Source organism: Zophobas morio, unplaced genomic scaffold, assembly GCF_036711695.1.
Source record: "Zophobas morio isolate AGI-343-1 ecotype UQ-CSIRO unplaced genomic scaffold, CSIRO_AGI_Zmor_V1 ptg000011l, whole genome shotgun sequence".
NCBI lineage: Eukaryota > Metazoa > Arthropoda > Insecta > Coleoptera > Tenebrionidae > Zophobas > Zophobas morio.
The window spans coordinates 7,495,110-7,518,543 of NW_026972116.1; the positions used below are offsets into that span (position 1 = coordinate 7,495,110).

The window sequence follows — 23,434 nt, forward strand, 5'->3', positions numbered from 1 at the left end:
ACGTTAGGTTGATTTAACTGCCGTAAATGAATTATTAGCAATCTTGTGAGAAGAATTAAGAAGTGTTATAATGTAACACTTAAGTACAGTTCTAACACTACATCAGTACCTAGTAAAATTTTACAACCGCTACTTTGAGGGATTGTCGGACAATGCAGGGGGATAATGACGCCACTAAAAGGAGTATGCCGCCAGTGTATAGTGGGCTAGAAACATCCAGGGTTGCATTGAATTTGTGATTTATGGTATTCATGGTTAACTTTGAAATACCAATAAAATTTTACTAGTTACTGTTCAAGTGGTGGAACTTTACATATAAGCATCCACAAACCTTATTTATAACTTGATAAACAAAGGATGACTCCTGACTACGTGAATCTCATGAAATCTCCTAGCAAGTGCTTTAGATCTGAACAATCTCATGACTGTTAAGTTGTGTTAGAACCACTAACGATTAAAATTCTAATATGAACTGTGAATTTACAAACAATAAATCAAATTTAAACCACGTGTTAACATCGATCAAAAATTCGCATATTTCCGCTTGGAAAAAACCATAAGAATCAGCTACGCTTGTTGGGAAAACTGCGGCATCGGCATCGATACGATTAATTTTCGTTAAACAAAGGCTTTTCCCTTTTTTTCTGACTACCAAACCAACTGACGTTAATCTAGCTACCTAACCGTGTGTTTGTGATTTTTAGAATTGCTTCGAAGGACGAAAGTGATAACAGTGCGACCGTTTTGCTTGGGATTTATTCCAGTACTTAAAACTACAAAATTGTGTGTACCGGTACCGACTAAATAGGGTGGGTGGGACACACCCCCACCTCTCACAACCCTAGGTACCTGCTTAAGATAATTGGATATGGGAATTTCCAACACCGTGTGCTTTCACTCACAACAAACAAACCAAGAATGACGCATCTCACCCCTCTACAATAATGTGACTCGATCTTGAAATGTGTGGCAATTAGTAACTTTTATGAAATAGAAATATATCTGTGTCCTTGTTATGCTCCGTCTTTTCGACAGCAGGTATTTTTTGCTTCCAGTATGGCGATCCTGTTACTGTCATTTGGCCGTCAATTGCCTTGGTGGTAACACGTCTTCCACGACTGTTTGCTGGTTACCGGTGACACTTTCTCGTTGAATAGGGCTGGAGTTACTTTGGGACTGGAATAGTGTTCTTTCCGGTCCGTTAACTCAATAATTCTAGTACAGTCTGTCGTAACCTCAAATCGTAAACACATCAAACTTTCGTTGACAGATAGCGAAAATTACTAGCCTCGCGCTATCTTTGTTTAACACATAGGTTAGGTTCCTCTCTGTCGAATTCCGACCACAGGCAGTTTGCCGTACTTTCTAAAAGTAATAGTAGATCTAGTGACTTTACTCTACAAAGCAAGCACACTTCACTACCAACCCTCTCACTAGATACTACCCACAAATTCGCCTAGAAGAGCTACCAACTAACTACCAGAAAAAGAACTAAACTTACACATGGTGGCCTACGTTTAACGATTTTTTTTTTTCAAATTCAACTTATTTAAATGACGTCTTCTCAAAGTATTTTCACTCTAATGGGAATTATACCGAGCGAGCAATAAAAAAACAGATCAAAAACAGCCATGGATTTTTGAGTTAGAATCTTTGATAAGTATTGAGGTTTTCGTAAAATAATATAACTGAAACTGAAAAAAAGTGATCATACCAAAATCGTAAGAGTAACACTCTGAAGTAATACGTACTGCATTCAGGTGTTCTGTGAATATCAAACAACTCTTTATCCTTTTCATTATTTATTTAAATTATAATGATCATTACATAAGTTAGTATTAAAATATTTTGTACATCAGTTTAAAAATATTTCCCAGTTACGTAACATTACTTAGAACACTAAATTACATCACAGTGTATTTGCCCATTAGTAGAGTGTGGCAGTCATCACAAACTCGGACCGGCTTAGCTGATGACGGCAACGACATGGAATTATCTGAACAGGAATTACAGAAGATGTCTCCACAGTTTCTGCAGTGGTGCTAAAAGTAATGTTTCTAATTATCTTCCGCACTAGCTATCCCACGACCAACCTTTCTTCTAGTTAAATTAAATTCCTTTCCACATGACTTACAATGAGTAGCGGTTTTATCTTGTGCCCACGCACCATCAATCCTATTTCTACCAACTTCTTCCTTTAAATCAGAAATTTGCAGTTTTGATGAACTAAGTTGACTTCCTAGTTCTTCTAAGGTATGCTCTTGCTCTAGGCACTGTTCTTTAAGATTGTAGTAATCTTCTTGAAGCGTAGCGTATTTCTGAAATAAGACTGTACCTACCATCGAACTATTTTGTACAATAAAAATGTTTACTTGTGCTATGATTTTTAATTGGCTTATTTCAGTTTGGAGTTTGGAAATTCTTTCCCTGTCTTGCTGCATTGTTTCTTGAAGCGACATTCTCCACTCGCGTTCCACTTTTAAGTCTCCTTCAACATTCGATGTCTGTTCTTCTTGCTGCGCAGCACGGACGTCTAGCTCTCGCCTTAAATGTTCGGCGGTAGCCCGATTTGACTCACTTTCTCTGTATCTAAAATTTTTATCATTTTTTTCACTTGTCGAGAAAGTGCACGTCATTTGATTTGTTTAACCAAAGGAATAAATTTGTCATAATTAAATAAATATATGTAATAAAAATTAAAACAGCGAAATAAATTTACAAAGAAATAAAGGCAAACCTGCTACAAAACTACGTGTGAAACAAAACCAAAAGTTAGGAGCTGGGGAATCAAAATCACAATTTAGTTAGTTACAATTTATTATTTAAGCGGGACGTCTCATAAAGTATAAATTGATAATAAGTATTAAAGCAAAACAATGATAACTTTCATTACCGTTACAAGAATAATAAACATATAATTATAAGAATATAACACTTACAATATTTACTATGATAACATGAGGCTATCGATAAACAATTTTCTACTAGTAGCTGCTGTAGTGAAGGTTTGCCAACATTTCCAATATATAAATATCTTACGATTATAACAAACATTAAACAATACTGTCGTCTACAACAGTATTATAAAATGTTCAAAGTTACAAATATTAGTAGTAATCTATACTGAGGTAAAGCCAAATTAGTAAAAAAATCTAACATACATTAAATAAAAGCCACAACCATGAATAAAAAAATACCTACTTAATCTCAAGTGTTTGCATTGTATCTGTCATAGACTGTGCTTTAGCCTCTAGCTTGGTAACAAGTTCCGATTTATGCTTTAAGGATGCTTCACAATCCTGAAATAAGCCACACTTTATCCCAATCTTCAGTCTTTCGTATATCTACCTATCCAATAAAAAAGTCTATTCATCTGCACCCTGACTTATTGTAAAAGTGATAATTAAATTCTGTATTTATTTTGATTTGTTATAGAAATGGGCTTGGGAAAGATCAACATTTAAGAGACACGAAACTTGTATAGAAATTTTAATAAGCAGCAACTATTTTAGTGTAAGTAGCGAAAACCATTTTATAGACTAGGAAAAACAGCATCTTTTTGGAGAGGTTTTCTCTAACAGTTTCAGTCTAGAAGAGATAATGTGGTAAAAAGATGTGAATTATGGTCGTGGTTCCGCTTCTTAAGGGAAGTGCAATTGTCCTAAAACTTGATCTGTGCCCCTAAAAAAATATCTCAACCTTTAATAAATTTTACAAGTTTATGCAATTCTCGTTGAGAAATTTTTATCAGCAAGAATTATAACAAATGCACCCGTAAGAATTAAATAATTAAATATCACATGAAACCCAAAAGAAGCGTTTTTTAATACCAATTTGTTCACCAAAATTCAAATCTAGTATGCTAGGTCTCGGCAAATAAAGACATAACGAGTTTTCTAAATTGCCTGGAGCATTCATCATTACCAACATCTCCGTATGCTTAAACTGATGGAGAAAACATATTGCTGTTTTAACTAATGAATGTGAAATTTAATGTTTTTTCAAAATTTCAGACCACTTTTGAAAAATTATTAAATTACTTTTTTCTGGTTTTAGTAATTAATAGAATTGGATCAGAACAGGTAAAAATTTTGACTCACATCTTTTCTGTTTCCAGCTATTCATCGAACATCTAAAACCCAGTCAACTTAAATATTTGTAAAAACGTAGACACAAACAAAGTTGCAAAAATACTACTTATCAAAATAATTGTTTCAAAAAACCGCTTAACCTAATTTTAATAAGTTGTTCCGTATAGCACTTGCAATGCCTTAGTTTTACAGTCGTTGACTGGGTCTCTGCTCAAAATGTAAAACACTGGTATCATGTAATCAATTATTGCAAGTAACATTACTAATTTATAGTTTGAAATAAATCGTAATAAATTTACTGTATTTTTTAAATCTTATTTTCATGAAAAATCCATTAACTAGAAAATTTCAAATGTTTGAAATTAATTTTTTTCGCCGATAATCCGAAAGTTTTAAAAGTATTATTTTTGCTGATTATTCTCTAAGCTGGGAGTGAGAATATCACTGTTTAATGGACAAGCGCGGTTGTTGATTCACTCACTGATCAGGTAGTGATGAACCGTAAATGAATTTTTTTTGGACTTTTAGCATAAAGTAGCCATTATTAAGTCACTTTTAATTACAATTTGCTTGAAACGTTTTGCAGCAAACTCACAAGATGTGCAGGTAATTTGCATTAGATTATTTTCTTAAATAAAGTCAATACTGTTGCTAGTAATTAGCCACATGATACCAGTGGTATATTTTGTCTTTTGATGCTGCATTGCACGAGTATTTTTCAAAATCGAATATAAAATGATCTAAAGCATAGAGTACCGATTTTGTACTGAATTTAAATTGCTAAAATACTAGGTGCTAATGTATTTTAAGGCGCAGATGTTTTGAACGAAAAACGAAATATGAAAAAATTACATATGACAACACACTAGTGTTAGAAAAAATTTAACTAAATACAGTGATATCCGAACAATAAACAACTATGATTATGCAGAAGACTTAGTTTCTTCAAATTCGTCTTGTTTTGCATCAAATTCAAGATTAACAAACGAATCTATTGACTCTGATGTCGCCGGTTCTTTACCAGTTTCAACTTTTTCAGACTGTTCTGAATGCGTTTCAGTTTTGTCGTCACGCTTGGGCTCATGCGAGTGATTTTCTGTTTTTGCTACTTTTTCTTTATTTTGTAATTTAGCAGCTTGTCTTTTTTCGCTACATCTTCTCTCAGAGCTTTTCTTATCGTCTTTTAACAAATGATTATACTTTTCTAAGTTATTCAGAATTTTGCCGATCTGGCCCGCTTTAGCCTGAAGACGACTCACCACCTCTCCTTTTTGAGTCAGCTCCATTTCACATTCCTATAATCAGCTAGTTGTTTATTATGAACACATACAAAAACTTAAAAAAAAATCTGTAAAAACTTCAAAATAAAATACTCATGATCTGAAAAAAAAAACACAAAAAGCTGATGATCTCGACATACCTGTAGTTTTTTGTACATTTCTAGATTTATGAGTTTGATGTCGTCTAGTTGACGCCGTAACGAAACTATCGTGTCTTGTTTTTCATGAATGTCTTTTTCTAAGAGCTTCATGGCGACTTCCATTTCGGCCTTTAGACACATCTAAAGTAGCATTTTAAAAACGACTCAGTTAGTTTAGTTGAAAGCAACTAACCTGTAATTCCAACTCTTTGTCAGCTTCTTGTCTTAATCGGCGTTCTTCTTCAAGCCTCTGTTTCAACTCTTCCACTTCGCCTATTATCACTTTCCCGTTAGTTTCTGATTCGTTAATATTCGTAATCTGTACCCCGCTGGAACTCATGCAGTACCCGCTGACGTCCTTTCCCAATTCTTGTTTAAGCTGTCTATTTTCCTCATACAAAGCTAATAAACTATTTTTGGCAATTGCAAGATCCTCTTTCATCAAAGCATTCATTGTTGTTAAAGATTCTACTTTAGTCTGTAAGTTGGTAACTGTTGCGCTACGATGAAATGATACATTCAAATACCATATAGAAATTATACTAAATATGTAATTACTTGAGATGTCTGTTGAGTTCTTCAATATAATTTTTCTGATCAAGTACTGTTGTCATGTTATCTCCTTGCTCATCGTTGCTGGAATCACTCGAGACATGATTCGAAGATCTTAGGTACAAAGAAAAATCTATTACACCCTGTGGACAATCTAAATCCTCTTCCTGAAAAAACTCATGGTGTTGTCAAATATAATATAACAAGTGGTCTGATTTTTTCCGACAAAATTTGTGACACAAATTAACGAGTAGCTGTTGCGACGAAAATCACACGAGTCGACGAAGGAGACGAGTGTGATTTTCCAAAAACAACAGCTACGAGTTAATTTTCACACAAATTTTGCAGAAAAAATCAGATCACGAGTTATATTCGGCTTGACAATCCAAAGAGAAAATTTTTATTAGTTTTTACGGACAATAATTCAAATAATTTATAGTTAGCGTAGTTGTTGAGTAACCATACCTACTTAGTCTAAATAGTAACAAAACAAAAAGGCAAAACGTAAATAAATTTCTAAACATCAAATTTTGTGTGTGCTGCTGGTTGATTTTCTTAATTCTGGAAGCAAGATTTGGTAACAAGACTGTGTATGAAATTCGAAATGCAGTGAAAGAAAGTCAGTGCCGAAAGACCGCAAGAACGCAAGATTCAATTTGGAAGCAGTTTACAGAATTTTGTGAAATACGCAAGTTTCCTCTGAATAAAGCAGTCGAAATGAACGAGGTGGCCAGTATTTTGAAAGATTATGCCTTTAACGCCAACAGAAAAGTAATTTGTATGTTACATTATCATTTTTTTATTAAAGTTTATTTGACAAGTTTGACAAATTAATTTGACATATTTTTTTTCGCTGAAAAACAGTGTTGTTGCCTGACAGAAGAAAGTTTTTTCACTGAAAAAATTTTTCGGTGAATGCCATTGGACAAATTTCAAACAATTCTGCCATTTTATTGGTTAAGAATTTTCGAGTTGGATTGTCATTAAAAAAAAATATTTCATTGCTTACCTTTACACATAAATTACAATCTATCACATTTAATCCCACCAAGAGGCCAATTATCACAATTGCTTCATCGCTCAACATGAGAGCATCCGGTTCAAAATATTCCACTAGCGCGTCGTCCTTATGATCAATTAGCACTTTCAAATAATCTGCAAGTTTCTTTTGCATTAAAGCTAATCTCAACCAAGCTCGAGCACGGCCCATGTGCGTCCTGTAAGCAATCATAGCAGAATCAATTAATCATAATGTTATCATCAGACAGTAGTGTCCAGTTTCTTAGATAAATTATGAAAGATTATTTATTCCTTCATACTGGATTGGTCAGAAACGTCTAATTAACATGGAATCGGTATTATAGAACTTAAGTTAAACTGCAACATTTTGTCGCATAATTTTAAATATTTTTCAAAAAATCAACTGACGACAAAGTAAAAGTAACCAAAATCTGTCTGTTTATCCTCACCAAAAATGTGATGCCATCCCAAAATTTTACAATTTATTTTAGAAATTAACTTTGTACACACTTTAAGGTTATCGTGAGAATGGTAAATCGCTATTCGGAATTTATCTGCTCATCTCTTCAAAAAAAAAAAAAATGATGCATCTCAAAATTTTGCGAAATCAATCTCATTTGAAATATTCAGAAAAATATACTTCTGTACATGCAGTTTATACACACCAATTGTTGAGAATTATTTATACAGGGTGTTTCAAACTAATGAATGCAGCAGTTTATTTTACTGATTAGATCCAAATTGCTGTATTTGTCTCTAATATAAAGTTGATCGTGTCATCACACAATTGTATTGAGAAACTTTCTTTTAAAGCATATTTTATTTTAAGTTACAGAAGTTATTATAACAAAAATAACTAAACAAATAAATAAAATACGGAGAATCTAAGAATATGAACTTATTTAACTGATTGTGCTTGAAATGCGCGGGAACTTTAGACGAATACATACATATTATATAAATAAAGATGAATACATACGTATTTATCTTTAAAAATGTAGAATGACGTATCTGGTAAATTAATGTTGTCATTTTCAAAATTATTAAAATGGTCATTTAAAAATCTGTCCTTATTTTACTTTGGTAAAATACTTTCAGTTTTTATTACTTGAAACAGTCTTTAAAAAATTGAAGTAAGGTTGATTCTTCATTTTTGACACTAATGGTTTATCCAATTTCCGGTTCCGTTTCCGTGAAATGGTTAATTTTGTGCTATACATATCAAAATTAATTTACGTTCACCCACCAGGTTGATAAAAAGCACATAAATAAATCTTTATCGAAAAATGCACCCACAGCAACGATAACTCTTAATCTAGCATTGTTTTTTAATTTTTGCCTGAAAGAAACACCTTTTTTTTAATATTTAAAGAACTTACACATTTGTCATTTCTTCTTAATTGCTTTTAATAATGTGTATTAATTATTTGATTAAGGAAGGGCTGGTTGTTTGAAGCACTAGTATTTTATGTGATTTTTGAGAAAATTTAATTAAGACATGGTGATAAATTCTCCTGGAGTGAAAAAATTTGTTTAGGTAAGAATTTTACACTTAAGCTCAAGGGAAACGTGTTTCTTTAATGTCAGTACCAACGTCTACCGACAGCGTCATTTAAATAAATTACAATAATTTGTAAGAATGAAGAGAATTAAAGTTGCTATCTTTTTATGATTCAGTTAATTATTCTGTCACAATTTAACTTCATGACGATGTGTAAATAATTTTTATACTGTATTGGACGCTTTCGTCGTTGTTAAATAACCGAAAAAACCGTTTTTCTTTTTAAGTCAAAATTATAACTTATTTTGCTTTTTAAAAGACTAACAGTAAAGAGAATATTATTCCTGACCCGGGAGTAATCGTTATTTTTTTGTTAAACTATACCTGTTTTAGATATTGTTAAAACAAACTTAAATAGCCCATTTTTGGTAAATCTAGGCAATGCTTTTGATTTATTAGTGGGCGGTCCACTTCTGAAGTGAATTTTAAAATCGCTGTTGAAAAAGTATGCAAATGAGGTAGCCCTTATTATCAACACAAAGATCAACCTAAAGATTCTGTATTATATTGATGTGACAACCGAAGTTATCTAGACATAAATCAAAAGTTTAATTTCATTTCAGGAAAGAAAAAGTACAATAAATAACTGAATTAAAATTACAGGAAAAACATTCACGAAATATAGAATATTTTCCAGTGATAAAAATAGTTAAATTAAAAAATTTAAAATCAAGAATCTGAAATACCTAAAACCATTACTATTACTATTACTGACACACGAAATTGCCCAACCGCTTCAACAGCTAGAATTACTGTTTGTTTTAAGAGTACTATAATAAGACAGTTTTATCAAAATTTACGGCTACTTCAGGTACATTCTATAGTATAATATATGGCTACATCTCGTTTCAAATGAGCAAGAATTATTTCTAACTTTGGATGCTATAAACACCAGTGGTTGGAAGTAATTCAATTACAACTAATTCATTACTGTAATTCAATTGCTTTTCAAATAATAAGTAATTGTAATGCATTACTTTTCAAAAAGTGTAATGAGTAATTGTAACGAAATATTAATTTGAGTAATACAGTCACTTTTATACTCAAAAATACTGTTTTGTTTTTCTCTACGAATCGTTTACCTGACATGCTGGGATTATTATACCCACAAAGAGAAGATTAACCCAATAGGGAATTAAAATCTAAAACGAGTTTAGCACAGAATTTGTTAAGAAACAAGGTAACCAAAATATACATAAGCTCTTGATCGTTTTAAGGGTAAGCTAAAGCATATTCCAGCATAGGGAAATACATATACACTTCTGCCCAAGTTTTTGCCAAAAGTATACGTCCGATTGTAATAAACTTCACACCGTTGAAATGAGCGTAAAAAACCCTACCCAGACTGGTCGTCCGTTTTTTAATTTTGTTGTCAAAAAAAAAAACTACAACCCTTTCAAATTGTGATGAGTATGAAATTATCTGGTTTTCTCTATTTATGGATCAATTTTAAATTTTCAAAAAGGTACATTAGTGGAAATTGTATAAAAAATCCATTGCGCTTTACAGAAATAAAATATGTTAATAAATAATTGAGTAAACAGGGACAGAATATTTAAAAATTGTGGTCAAACAAACTTTAGGCATTTTTCTGGTTCACTCAAATCTATAACAGGTAACCGATATAGCCCGTCCTTTTAAACCTCTCATGATCCGACAATAAAATTTGATGACAGTGTCCACCTTCTAAGGTTTTCTAAATTTAATCTGTAAGTCACAACGCCAAGTAAGAGGCAATTAATGACAAACTTTTAAGAGCATTCCTTCCAGAATTCGTCCTTGAGAACGGACAATTTGCCCTTGCTGTCAACACCGACTCACTTCTAATCGCATGTCATAAAAACGTCCAGCTCACCACCCCTTTAGTAAGAATAATTTATGGATCCAACCCATTGAAAGACACTCATTTCTCTCGGTATCGGATTCTGTATAAATTCTTAACTAATAATTTGTATTTTGCTGTTATTTAATTTTTTTCTGCCAGTGATATTATATAAGTAAAGCTGTTAGGTAATTAATAATTTAACTGTTAATAATGGTATTAAAATGTTGTATTTTAATTTACTTTTTACATAAATATGTAGTTATTTATGCAACTAGTGTATAAAGTGTATCTTTTTTTACGACAAGGAAAATTTGCCGCACGAGCCGAAGGCGAGTGCGCAAATCCGCCGAGTCAAAAAAAAATTAATTTACTCACGAGTCGCATACAAAATTTTTTTCGCGTTCGTAACAAAACTCAACACCCACCAACTTCAAAAACTTTTTATTTTGGAACATAGATATTAAATGTTTTACCGCACTGTATAACACAAATTATACTGTCAAAACAAATTTTTTAAGTGTCTTAATTTCGATAACTTACCTCACTCTAATAAAGAGTAAGTTAGTTGTAGTCTTAAAAAATTGGTCTAAAGAGTTTAGACAGTACTTCCCTCGCTGTCGGAAACGTGACGACTGCATGCCTATTATGTTTTTTTTTCGCAGTAGATTTCAAAGCATTCGGTTTTATGATTCCTGACTAAACCAATAAAACAAATTTAGGCATTCATTTTTTTTGAGTCACCCTGTATATGCAAATCCAAAAAATATGACTGGAGTGATATATCACAAGTACAGACGCATCATATTTTGTACATTTTAGATAGGATTTATTCGGCAAACTTTTGAGCTGACGTCATCAAGTTTTTGGAGGGGATAACCAAATATATTTTGACTAAAGATTTATGATGCTCTTTATAGCCTTAAAACATCTGCAACATTTCAAAACATTCGGGTTAGCAGATTAAAATTAAATTGCAAAATGTTGTTTTATAATTTTGATTTTTTTTCCAAAAATCTGGACGTTTCGGGTAAAAACTGAATTCGGAGTCGTAAACTACATGTAAAGGACTATGTTATTTTATACAATTTAAGACCCATTTACTCTGTACAATTTTGAAGTGACGTCATCGCATTAGTGGTGGGGATGATTAGACAAATTTTGGTTAGCTTTTTACCTCTACGTGATATTCCTAATATAAGTACAAAATTTCACAACAATCGGTCCAGTACTTTCGGAGATTATCTGTCTAATAAAAATCCGGGACGGCAGACAGACGGACAGACAGACAGACAGACGGAAATGGGAGACCTATTTCTTCGTATTCTAGGGGTCATGAAAGATCGAGAAAACGTAAAAGTAGAGAGTCGGCCGACGGACTCGATTACAATACTTCCTTTGCTTACGCTCGGGAAGTAAAAAAACTGTTTTGTTTAAAATCCAACGAAATAAAATATACGAAAAAAAAACACAAGACAAGACACACAGCACTAGACAAAATTCAACAAGTAAATGGTGTGGTGACTAGACCGAACAAACAGGTAAATTTGTACCAGTAATTTGCAAGGATATTATTTATTCTCAGAACAGAGAAACTTATTGTATATTTACCTACACAGTAATCTCTCGCAATTACAAAAACCCAACTGTCCGGATCCTCTAGAAGGGATTGCCATAAATCAACCCAGACATAAACGGCGGCTAATTCTGATGGTCTGTTGTAAATCAAAATAAGACGAAGAAATTTCAGATGGTTAATCGTTACGTCTTAAATACTCAATTATTTATTAAAATTTTAAGTTCCGATTTTCAGCAAACTAATTTTAAACATAGTATCTCCACGACCGTTTTTGCAAATTACTACTTTTCGATTGATAAAGCCTTAAAGCTAAACCTATGATATTTGGTCTAATTATGCCCTTAATTTCGAAATGATACCGAACGAAAATTTAAATTTTTCTAAATCCGTTCTGTTGAGAATATTAAGAACATTACATACATATAAAATTTTAGTCAATATTGTTGATGGTTCGCAAGATATTTGTTCGGGTAGATGTATTGAATCTCCCATAAGAAAAATACGGAAGGAATCCTCTTAAGTTTACATTATCTTGTAGCCCCCTTCTAAGTATTTAGGAACATCTTTTTGATTAAAGATTAAAAGATTTGCGTCCGCAGGTAGTTGTCGGTGGACTAATATTTACGATACATTTACACGTAGCCAATAAGATATTTTGAAGTCTCCCACCAAAGCAAATTTTTGTTTAAAAGTTATTGCAGTTGGCATCGAACTTTTATTTGTAGCTAAGGTGGAATGAAATTAGCGCAAAAAAATCGGTTCTTCAATTTTTGGTAAAATATGCCCTATACTAATTGTGAAACAACTGTTAGTTCGATGTTATATAATACGCGGCAAATAAATACTCCAGCTATTATATGTGGGGTAAAGAGTAAAGATCACGAAACCGATGCCATTATAGCCTTAGAAGAACAATTAGTTATAAAAATTAGTCGATGCGGTCCATTTGTAGATTTAGAAGATTTTTTCAAATTTCCTTTAGCTAATCGAACTCCCTCAGATGAAGATTTTGTAAAAACACATTTTGACAATATTCAAAAGAATAAAAGGAGACAATTAGATCTACTGAATCAAAGTGCTCCATGTTTTACAAACATGTTTATAAAATATAGCACAACAATTCCAAAATTTTGAGTGTCAATTATTATTGAATTTAAATTATGAATATAGTCCTCTTCCGTGAAGTATTTATTTGTTTCATTTTATTTACTGATGTGAATATCTAACAAATACGTCAGTAAAATAAATCACTCACTGCCTTTTTCATTCTAACACGTTTTTTCTTGAACTTTTGAATACAAGAAATATCTAAAATCGTGTCTTCATCAAAATTTTCAAAGTGCAATGTGTAATGAGTAATTGTAATGAATTCGTTAAAAAAAGTAATTTGTAATTGCAATGCATTACTTTTTAAAAGTCACCAACCACTGCTAAATAGTGAACCTCCTTCTAATAAATCAAAAGCATATCTGAAGGAAGAGGAGGATGTTGGGTTGCCTACACTTACAAAAATGCGCTATTTAATTTTGCATTAATCAACAATAACTAAAAAATGCATAGTTCAACACAAAAAATAATACATAATTACCACAGGGTAGACACTAATATTCTTTAGGTTTTCGCAAAGCCTCTAATTCAACATAAAAATTATTCTCGTAATATTTTTGTATTGTCAACAATACATATGCATGTGTAGCATAATTAGTCTTCAAGTGCTACCGTAAGGACGACATTTGAAAAAGTGTTTTAACTTATTTTGGAGCTTTTAATGACTGTAAGGAAGAGCCTTAGCCTTAAGTATGTATTCGCTTATCGACGCTGGACGTAGTGCACAACAAGTTTTGAATGAAAAATCCATACTTAATCACATTCAAGTAACTACTTGGAAAAACATAGCGTTTTTGGCTGGAAGGGTTTTTCATTTGTTTAAAATCTTCGATTTGAACGTTCTTAATTATGTTTATGATAATGCACCTGATCTTAGGTCACTTTTCACAATTAATATCTATTATAATTTATCTAGACCGATCTTGCATAGAATTGGATCAAAATGGATCCATTGGTTATAAAAATTCAGTATTTCTTTTGCATGCCGTTTTTGCCAAACGAAAACATATTTAATTGTTTCGAAAACTTCAAGTTCAGTTTATTTTATCTCTTTTTTTATACTCAGGGTAATTTAATAATTGTTATTCGGTAACTTATTTCGTTTAGATTTTCCAACAGAAATATTAGTGATCGTTCAATATTCAACCAAAAATGTATATATGTATTATAATGTTTTTAAAACAGCATCGCCTGATTATGATATACACCTAAAGATGACAAAAAAAACCTTGGTTAACCCACCTGACAGTAGGTAAATCGCGAACACTCGCTGTAATATCTTGGGCTTCTGGTGCAAATTTTTCCACCATCTGCAGAATATCCCATAGTTCTTTTTTAGGGCCGAGTAGTCCCTAAAATCCAAAGTTAATATAATAATCACCGATATTTCAAAAACGAAAAAAATACCTTCTTTGGACGTAGACCATGTCTTAAGACGTGTTCTAAAACTATAAAGAAATGCTGAAGAGGCATATGATCCGAATCCAGCATGCGGCCATACCTCAGAGACTGTTCGATAAGTTCTTTAACAACTAATTTACTTATGTTGACCAAGTTGCTTCTTTCTATGACCACAGGATCCCGACCTGCGAGACAACAAAAATTACTGTTAAAAAAAACAGCAACACAAAGAAAAACCTTTCAACATGACGAGTCAAACAAGAATAAACATAACGAAAAGGTTAATTTAGCAAAACCTGACATTTATCCGAATCGATTTCGCAATATTTACTCTGCAATGAAAATGTTTTGTACCGAAAGGTTGCACAGGAACGTCCGGGGACGGCGTGGAAAGGGGTTGAGTAATCGAATCCTGCATGTTAAATTCAACGTCTTGCAGTTCCTTGAGGCAAAGCCACTCTCCGTCGACAGAAACACGAAAATTGCAGAGGTAAATAGTATCTTGCGCCCCCGCCATTTCTTGTTCCATGGCGTTATTACCGCCCTCGATTATTTCTTGGACTTTCATGAGTGGACTGTGTATTTTACATCAGAAACAAAGGAAATACTTCGATTACTCATTCGGAGAACGATAAGGGATCGGTAAACACATACGGCCGTTTTAACAGATAATTTTTCGCACATTGAATGTACATCGTCACTGAATTCTGGAAACTGGATAGCCGGTATTGATTTTCTTTGGAATGGGTGGGCTTTCCTGGGATCAATATGCGCTTGTGCCGCCACCGAGTCCAATACGGGGGTTGCTTGGACGCGACAGGTACTGTTTAGAGTAACAGAGAACAAAAACAGATCCCAGGGGAGGTTGCAAAAAACGCGGGGGCAGATGTTATTTTAAGAAAAATTAGCTTAAAGTTATTTAGCGCTTGCCTCGACATTAAGCACGATCAAACAATTCCAGTTTCCTGGATAACTTGTGAAAATTGGTTCTATTTTTTTTGTGATAACGCCCCCATATTAAAACAAAAAACCATATTGTGTTCTCATAATTTTGAGAAAATTAGGTAAACCATTTTTCATTTAACCAAAAAATTAATTTTTAAAATCGTGCATAAACATTTATAAAAAATTAAAATAAGTCATTCATTTAATAAATTTTGCGTTAACTTTCTAGAGATGTATAAATAAATTGTACCATTTTGATTTTCACTCTTACAGAAACCTACCGTATGAACAACATTTTTTACCACTTACTTAATTAAATTTTGAAATGACGTCATCAAAATTACGGAGGGGTGATTAGGAAAACCTTCTAACTTTCACATCAGTAGTTTCGGAGATTTTCTTTGTCTGATCGCCTGCAGACGACTGACAAACGAAAATGAAAGCCCTTTTTTCATATTCTAGCGTTTCGCCAAACATATCCTATTGCAATACCTCCCTAACCTACTTCCGGTAAGTAAAACAAAATGTTATGGTAAAAACATAATGATACTAATAGCAATTTTTAAGTTATGCTTACAAAGAAATATTCTCCAAAAACAAGAGGGGCCGGAGGTTTAAATCCAACTTGATCCATTTAAAATTAGATTTTATATTGAGCACACAAATTACTAATTTTTGTTTCCAATGTAAAACGAAGAAATCGATTATTAATTAATGACAAAATAATAACAATCGATTTCTTTATTTTTATAACGGAAACAAAGCTGTATTAATTTGTTTATCTGAATGTACACTCTAATTTTAAATGCATCGACTTTTAAGTTTAATTCCCAGACCCTTCTTTTTGCAGAATACCTCTTGGTAAGCACAACACAAAAATTAGTTACTTTCTGTATATTTACGAACTTGTTACTTCTTCCTAAAAAAATTCATTTGTATCCTTCGCATGAAAATCAGTTCAGTTTAAGTCTTTCGATAATTTAGTCGAAATATAGCACTGTACGTATGATTGGACTTGATTTGCTAAACTCGAACAAGAAAAAATGGATCCCAATTTTTGATAGGTAGGTACTCGTATGTATATATTTTTTTATTCTATAACTATTCAAAATTATACATAAACATAACAACCAATTTCCTAACTTCTATTTAAAATGCAGAGGGCATTTTATTAGACCTTAATTATAGTTTTGGAAATTTCAATCTACCCTATAAAATTTTATTAACAATAACGAGATGAATACTAGTACAATGGTAAGAAATATTTATGGCTCACATCAGTTTACCCGAATTTGTCGGAGAACATTTAGCAGGTAGTTGTACTCATAAAATAATAGTCATTTTCGTTCCTGAGTAACGATGGTCCCTGTCCGGACCTGGATTATTTTGTTTTCTAACATCTGGGGATTACCGGCACGCGACAACTTAAGTTGTAAATATCTCTCACTATTGTACTACTGTCCGTCTTGTTATTGCCAATAAAATTTCCAAAACTATACCTTGAATCCCTAGTATATGTATATATTAGTCATATTTATCAGTACATCATATTATGAAACAAATCGATTCAAAAACAAGCTAAGTATTGTATTGTTTATTCTTTAGAGGCGAGGCAAATTCTCTCCAAAAACGTTGAGCCAAGTTTTAGAAAAAGGACGTTAAAATACGAACACACACCCCAACAACTCAGAATTCTACATTTTGAAGTTTATAAGAGCCGTTTGACAGGGGACTAATTTTCGTACTAAATTGAATGCGATAGAATGCGCGCGCCTGCTTGTATACAAGAATTTAGAACTGGTTTTAATTTTTCGCATACAATTTAGTACGAAAATTAGTCCCATGTCAAACGGCTCAAACTATAATAGTTCGCAAAAGGAAGGTCAGACAAATTGCTTGCATAACTCAACGATGTCTGTTAAAATTGTTACGCAATAAACCCATACACCACCCAGTACAACGCCTATGCGTTTCTAGTAAGTGCGGCGATGAGCAGCGGTGACTCATCATCGGTGACGGGGGCGTTCGAATTGAGAAAAGCCTGGATGTGGTGCCCGAAGTCGCGATGGCGGACTCTATAGTGTATTCATTAAAACGAGTCACTTCCTTAAAACAACATCACGTGAATCTACCGATGCTTCGTTCAACAGACGAGTGCGCTTTCCGTAAAAACACAACATCAACAACAACTTATAGAATACTTAATGAAATTTCATTATTAATTTTTATATGTATATGCATTTTGGATTATATTTATTTATAATTAATCTAAAAGGGGGGGAAATATGAGTATATTCGAGTCACTGCGCATACTTAGTGAATAAAAATTGTTATGTAAAAAAATAAAATGGCTACGAAAAATTCAATTTATTAATATAATCAATTTCAATAGATGCAACCAGTTGTACAAAACAAAAATTATAAAATATAATGATTAGTTGGACAATCAATTTTTTTTTAAACTACCGAAAAAAGCTATTTGGGACGTTTAAATATTTGTGTCACTTTGTTTTTATTTGTTTATTTCAATACCGTTTATTCTATGTCGTTAATTCACTTAGGCTACTAGTTTTATAGGTTCTATGTTTGTGTCGAATTCCATTACTTTGTCCACATTTTTGAATTGTTGCTTGTTTAACTAGTCTTTCAGTAATGTTTCAAAAATTACTTATGCAATGCTAAAAAACTATGAAATTTACTCTTACATGTACATACCTGTGTTTTAGCCCTCAGTGCTATAGTGATTATTGCATGCAATACAATATAAATGAACTAAAACGTAACCTATCTAGGCAGTGCAACATTTCCACCTATTTGAAACGTAAATTGCAGTGTTTATAGATCTTTAAAATGTCAACACATTTAACTTGTATTTATTCCGTTAGTGGAAAATCGCTACATATTTATTTAATTTTGATTTTCTACTCGAACATAAATGTGAGAGTTTTTTTTGGATTAACCTTTCTTGATAGTTATTATTTGCATACGTCGTTACGAAAATACTTTGAGTTGGTTAATAAAGTTTCGCGCACAATAAAGGTTTAAAAGGGATGGGATCAAAATAACTTGACCTTTTAAATGAATCGTTATGTAGATTATTAATTCCACAGTTTCATTAAAATTCCGAGACCACGGGCAAATTTCTATTTACTTTAAAATGCCGTTTTTACCCTCAAATTTTGTTAACAATTTAATAATTAACTTTAATTAATTGCAACTTACTAGAGCTTTACATTATCATTAGTACTACTCAAATATTTTACTGGACTTTTACTAAAAAATTTAGCTTTTTTTTTTAAGCTAGAGCTTAAAATAAATATAGATAATACCAGTAAAACTGTAACAAATTAAATTTTTTACCTACATTTCTTTGTGTTTGCCTACGACATGTAATTTTTTCTTAATGACACCCTTTATATTTTTTTAGAGATTCTTGAAGAACTTGTTTTTCTCAATTCATTTAATGTATCATACTTTAATCGTCCATGCTGCCTCTAATTCGAACGTATTATGTTACGAAAACACATTCAGCTAATTTGTTGATATTTGGTCTGGAGCGCACTTTTCCACTCACGATAGGAAACGGATTAACAATTGCTCCGAAAATATAAATGCATTGATAAAGTGCAAGGTTGTATATTTCTAGTGAGTTTGAAAATTTGAAAATGTGCCAATCAATATTTCAATAAGGTGACGTATAGCAGTCGGCCACGTGTAGTCATATTAATAATCAACGCACGGAATAAAAGCTCAGTGCTGCAATCGCTCAGTTGAAGTAAGGTGTGTTTTACGACGAGTAGTAGGGTTTGATCTGGTCCACAAGGATCTCGCCAGTGCGTCTCACTAGGAATGTTTACGGCTGCCAATACTCAGACTAATACTGCTTCAAATAATAATATTCGATACCCCTTTTAATTTTTCAACCACACACCACAGATTTGTTATCTTGAAATGTTAAATTATGTTGATATAGTCCAAGAGGCAAATATATTTGTAATCAAAGTATCGACGCGCCGGCACTGGATCGAGCGCGTGAGATTTTATTCCGCGTCTTGTTAGATATAAATAATAGCAGTAATAGTGTAAGAAACAAAAAACGAATAGCCTTGTGGAAAGGTTGCTATACAATTTCAATTTTTTGCGAGAATTTGGATACCTCGGGGAAAACACGTACAGGAGTCTGTTATGTTATAAAATTTAAATCGTAGTTACTATAAAAGGTTGACACAGAGGACAGAGAGACAGACGGAAAGGGGAGACCTATTTTTTCGTACTCTGGGGGTCATGTAGCGCCGAGAAAACATGAAAGTAGCCAGTCGCTAACCTATTATAGCTCGTCTACGGAAGTAATGGTTTTATGACTTTCACATCAACGTCCCCCTTGTCAACGAATAATGAGCATCTTAAACTAATACCCATAAACCGATAAACTTGACCGCACGTAAGAGGGCTCATTACAGGATCGTACATGGTATATTAGGTATTAAACCCTAACGTACCGTCAGTGGATAAAAAAAAAACTGTAACAATTGGATAACAACAGGATAATCCTGAACATTATAAATTTAAAATGTGTAATAAATAATAATATATACAAAAAGCGTTTAAAGAAATTTGGGATGGTGTCATAAATGTGTCTCTAGTCAATCTGCATTGTTCGTTGGCAATGGGGACGTTGGAGTGGGAGTCGCAAAAACCTTATTTTAACCTTAGATGACTATACAATACTTCCTTAGCTTATGCTAGGAAACTAAACATGAAAATAAGTCTCAGTCAATGGAGGAAAGTATTTTTTGCACAAAATAGTGAATGTTTTTAATTCATTTTACATTTTATTATGTAATGCATTTTTATTTAATTGAAGTAGCTATGTTTTTTCAAATTCAATGCTAATTCCGTACTCTTAGAAGTAAATATGTATACTATTTTGCCATTAGACGATACTTGTTTAGAACTGATCTTCGAAAGGTAAAACAAGGATTGTGTTGACGAAGCTCCTTTTACTGTATCTCATTTGCAACAAAAAAATTGATGTTTTCCGGGTAATTTACAGAATTTTGTAAGCTGAAAACAATTAATAAAACTGCATTTCGAAATTTCCATAAATAATGGCGATATTGATTTTAAAAATGCGTCATGAACAACATCAACAATAAAAAAATGATAATAAACTTATTTAAGAAAAACACTGCTCTTGCGTTATATAGAGAAAATTGTGGACAAGTTGTATTTCAAATTTCATAACGACAAGTCTGTTAATAATGGAGAAATGTATTACATTTTGAAAATGTATTGAAAATCCCATGCGCCAAACGAAAAAACTCGCTTTAAATGATCACGTGAAGATTTCGTACTTTGAACTAATAATAATTAGAATCCTATCTATTCATTAATCCCGTTATGCAGCAAACCACTCGAGCAGAACTAATGCAAAAAGGGGAAATCAAAAATCCACCTTACTTTACTAAAGAAAATCTTCTAAAGTATACTATGTAGTTGTTCTTTAACCTATTATATTGTCAAGTCTAGTATTCACAGGAATCATTCCACTTGGCTATACGTATAAAATATAAGTAACATGATGCTATTTTAGCTTAAAATTGGACAGTGGCTAAACGAACGTCCCTGAATGTAGATTATAAGAATATTAACATGAATGAACAAGAAGCGACATTCTCATGAACAAGGAGTAAATGATTTCTACTGCGCAGATTCACCAAAGTGTGTCTAGTAAAGCTATACTGTACTGTTCTGTCTTTGTTTATTGTAAGTAACAGTTGTAACACAGACGTTTGTTGTCACATATTTCATACACATTTCAGAGCTATAACATACGGAACAAACATGTTGATTTTGGAGGTTCGGTTGATTTACACATAATAACTTAATCATTGGAAAACCCACCGATAAAAATAAAACGAGGCTACTCCTGTACTCTGAAATCTTGTTTAATGCGAAACGACAGAAGAATAAGTTTTTTTCGATTTCTTAAAAATCTTGAATGAAATAGCATATTAGAAATCAAACTATAAATATTTATAAAAAATTATTACATGTTCATGTATGTGTTTTGTCCGCAGATAAATTATTTATGTCAGTATGTCAGCATTCATCCATTCATAAAAATCAACTTTCAAAATTCCCGCGACAAGCACCCCGACAGACTGGTTGAAGGTCACCAAAATTGAACAGCAAACATCAAAGATACCGACACAAGTGTCGCTTCTTGTTCATTCTTGTTAACATTCTTTGGTAAGCTCTGCCACAGGCTCTAATGTTATATGACAGCGTCCCATTGTTATGGAGTCACATACCTCAACAACAAAGGTCATAATAGGGGTAATATAAACCTGACGACAAGGGTGCATCTTTAGCATTTGTACTTCAGCCTAAAAAGATGCACCTCTGCGGTCGGATTTATAATGCCTCTATTATGGGTTTCTTTGTTGAGGCATTTGCTCCATAACAATGGGACCTTGCCAATAACATTGGAGCCTGTGGAAAACATAACTTATAAGTTATAACACAAAAACCTTGATATAAATGACAGTTATATAACTTGTAAGTTTTGTTTGCAACGTTAATATCCTTTCCAAAGAAATTTAGAAAGAAGATGAGAGTTTTTTAAAAACCAACAGTTGGCGACATGTTCTATGAAACCTGTAGTGTTACGATGAATTTTACCTCTAAATGTAGAATTTTTATTACTTAATTTGTTTTCTACAAAGATAATAATTTTAGGTTTTACAGTGTAATACTACTTGCAAACAGTACTTCACAAATGTACTAAGGCAAGTAATGAATTTTATTTTTCATACATTTGTAACATGATTACTTTTCAACTTGTGCTCTTTTTAATTAAAACGACATACTTTTTTTACATATTTAGTTGGTACTTTTCAATATTTGCTTTAAACTTATTTAGTCGCCTTATCAACAACTTGCGTTAGTAGTCTTGTAAATAAATATTTGGATATCCAAATTTTCAAAGATCAATGATAATAAAAGTGGTTGCAAGTTTTTAAAATTACGTTACACGTTAAAATTTGAACTGATATTCGTCTGTTTTCTTGTGTTTTGCAGATTAAATTTTATCATAGTTCTAATTTTTACGTTAATTTTTAGCAATAGGAGACACTTAAGTATATCTGATCAACATGTTGTACATTGCTTGTTATAATGGAAAAACCGAATTTCCTCATTGTCTAGTGAGATTATAAAAAAATTTAACAACGTGGCCATTAAATAAAAGGAATTATTAGCATTTGTAATCGCTTTTGTACTTGTACACTTAACATGTGCGCTTTCTAGAGATAAAATAGTAAATTCCTTTAAATATTCTAATTTTTTTTATACTGATGTGTGATATGATTGGTTCTAATACGTTAAACAAAAATAGAAGAATACTTATTGCACAAAATTATAATTATATTTTTTGTGTGTACACATACACACTTTGTAACTTATCTGTTTATTTTACTAGCACACGTTGAAGAAAGATCCGTTATAATATTGAAGCCATGTTTTTTCAAGTGCTGCTAATTTTTAACAGGGCGTTAAAGCATGCAGACTCCGACATTAGTCCGTAAAGGGTGCTTTATAAAAATGACAACTAATTTTAATGAAGGTAGAATGTTTTGATGGCAAGTGTGATAAAACTATTCTACTAGTATTGATGGTCAAGAATGTTTACCTCTGCTCTTGAGTATTTTTCGCGTAACAGGCCGAGCAATTAATAAACCGGTCCACTGGTAATCTTTCAGGGAGGATACTGAGGGAGATCTTGACACATTTCTTTCATTATATGAAGAGCTTGTTGGAGTTGTTGGCGAACCTTCACTACTAGCAGCAGCCATTTTTATTACTGAACTGCCAAACAATATTTATGTTTGATCACGTGGTGGAAGAATTGTCAAAATCAGCTGAGTTCCTTAGC

The 23,434-nt window shown here is 32.5% G+C and overlaps 1 protein-coding gene across 4 annotated transcripts; it reads right to left on the minus strand.

Annotated features, from left to right (window-relative positions):
- Positions 1-1,785: 1,785 nt before the first annotated feature.
- On the minus strand, positions 1,786-23,379 carry LOC135126776 (RUN and FYVE domain-containing protein 2). 4 transcript variants are annotated; one of them, XM_064052912.1, is made up of 11 exons: positions 23,192-23,379; positions 14,560-14,738; positions 14,395-14,504; positions 7,073-7,280; positions 6,070-6,230; positions 5,705-6,011; positions 5,512-5,652; positions 3,202-3,299; positions 2,373-2,589; positions 2,094-2,318; positions 1,786-2,042 (listed from the first exon to the last, which is right to left on the minus strand). In XM_064052912.1, exons 1-11 carry the CDS (start codon positions 23,352-23,354, stop codon positions 1,905-1,907), a joined length of 1,947 nt encoding a protein of 648 aa, XP_063908982.1. In that variant the 5' UTR covers positions 23,355-23,379; the 3' UTR covers positions 1,786-1,904. The 4 variants fall into 4 exon arrangements, with proteins under 4 accessions (XP_063908982.1, XP_063908981.1, XP_063908983.1 ...); XM_064052911.1 differs by lacking the exon at positions 23,192-23,379 and adding an exon at positions 14,908-15,283; XM_064052913.1 differs by lacking the exon at positions 23,192-23,379 and adding an exon at positions 14,791-14,884.
- Positions 23,380-23,434: the final 55 nt, after the last annotated feature.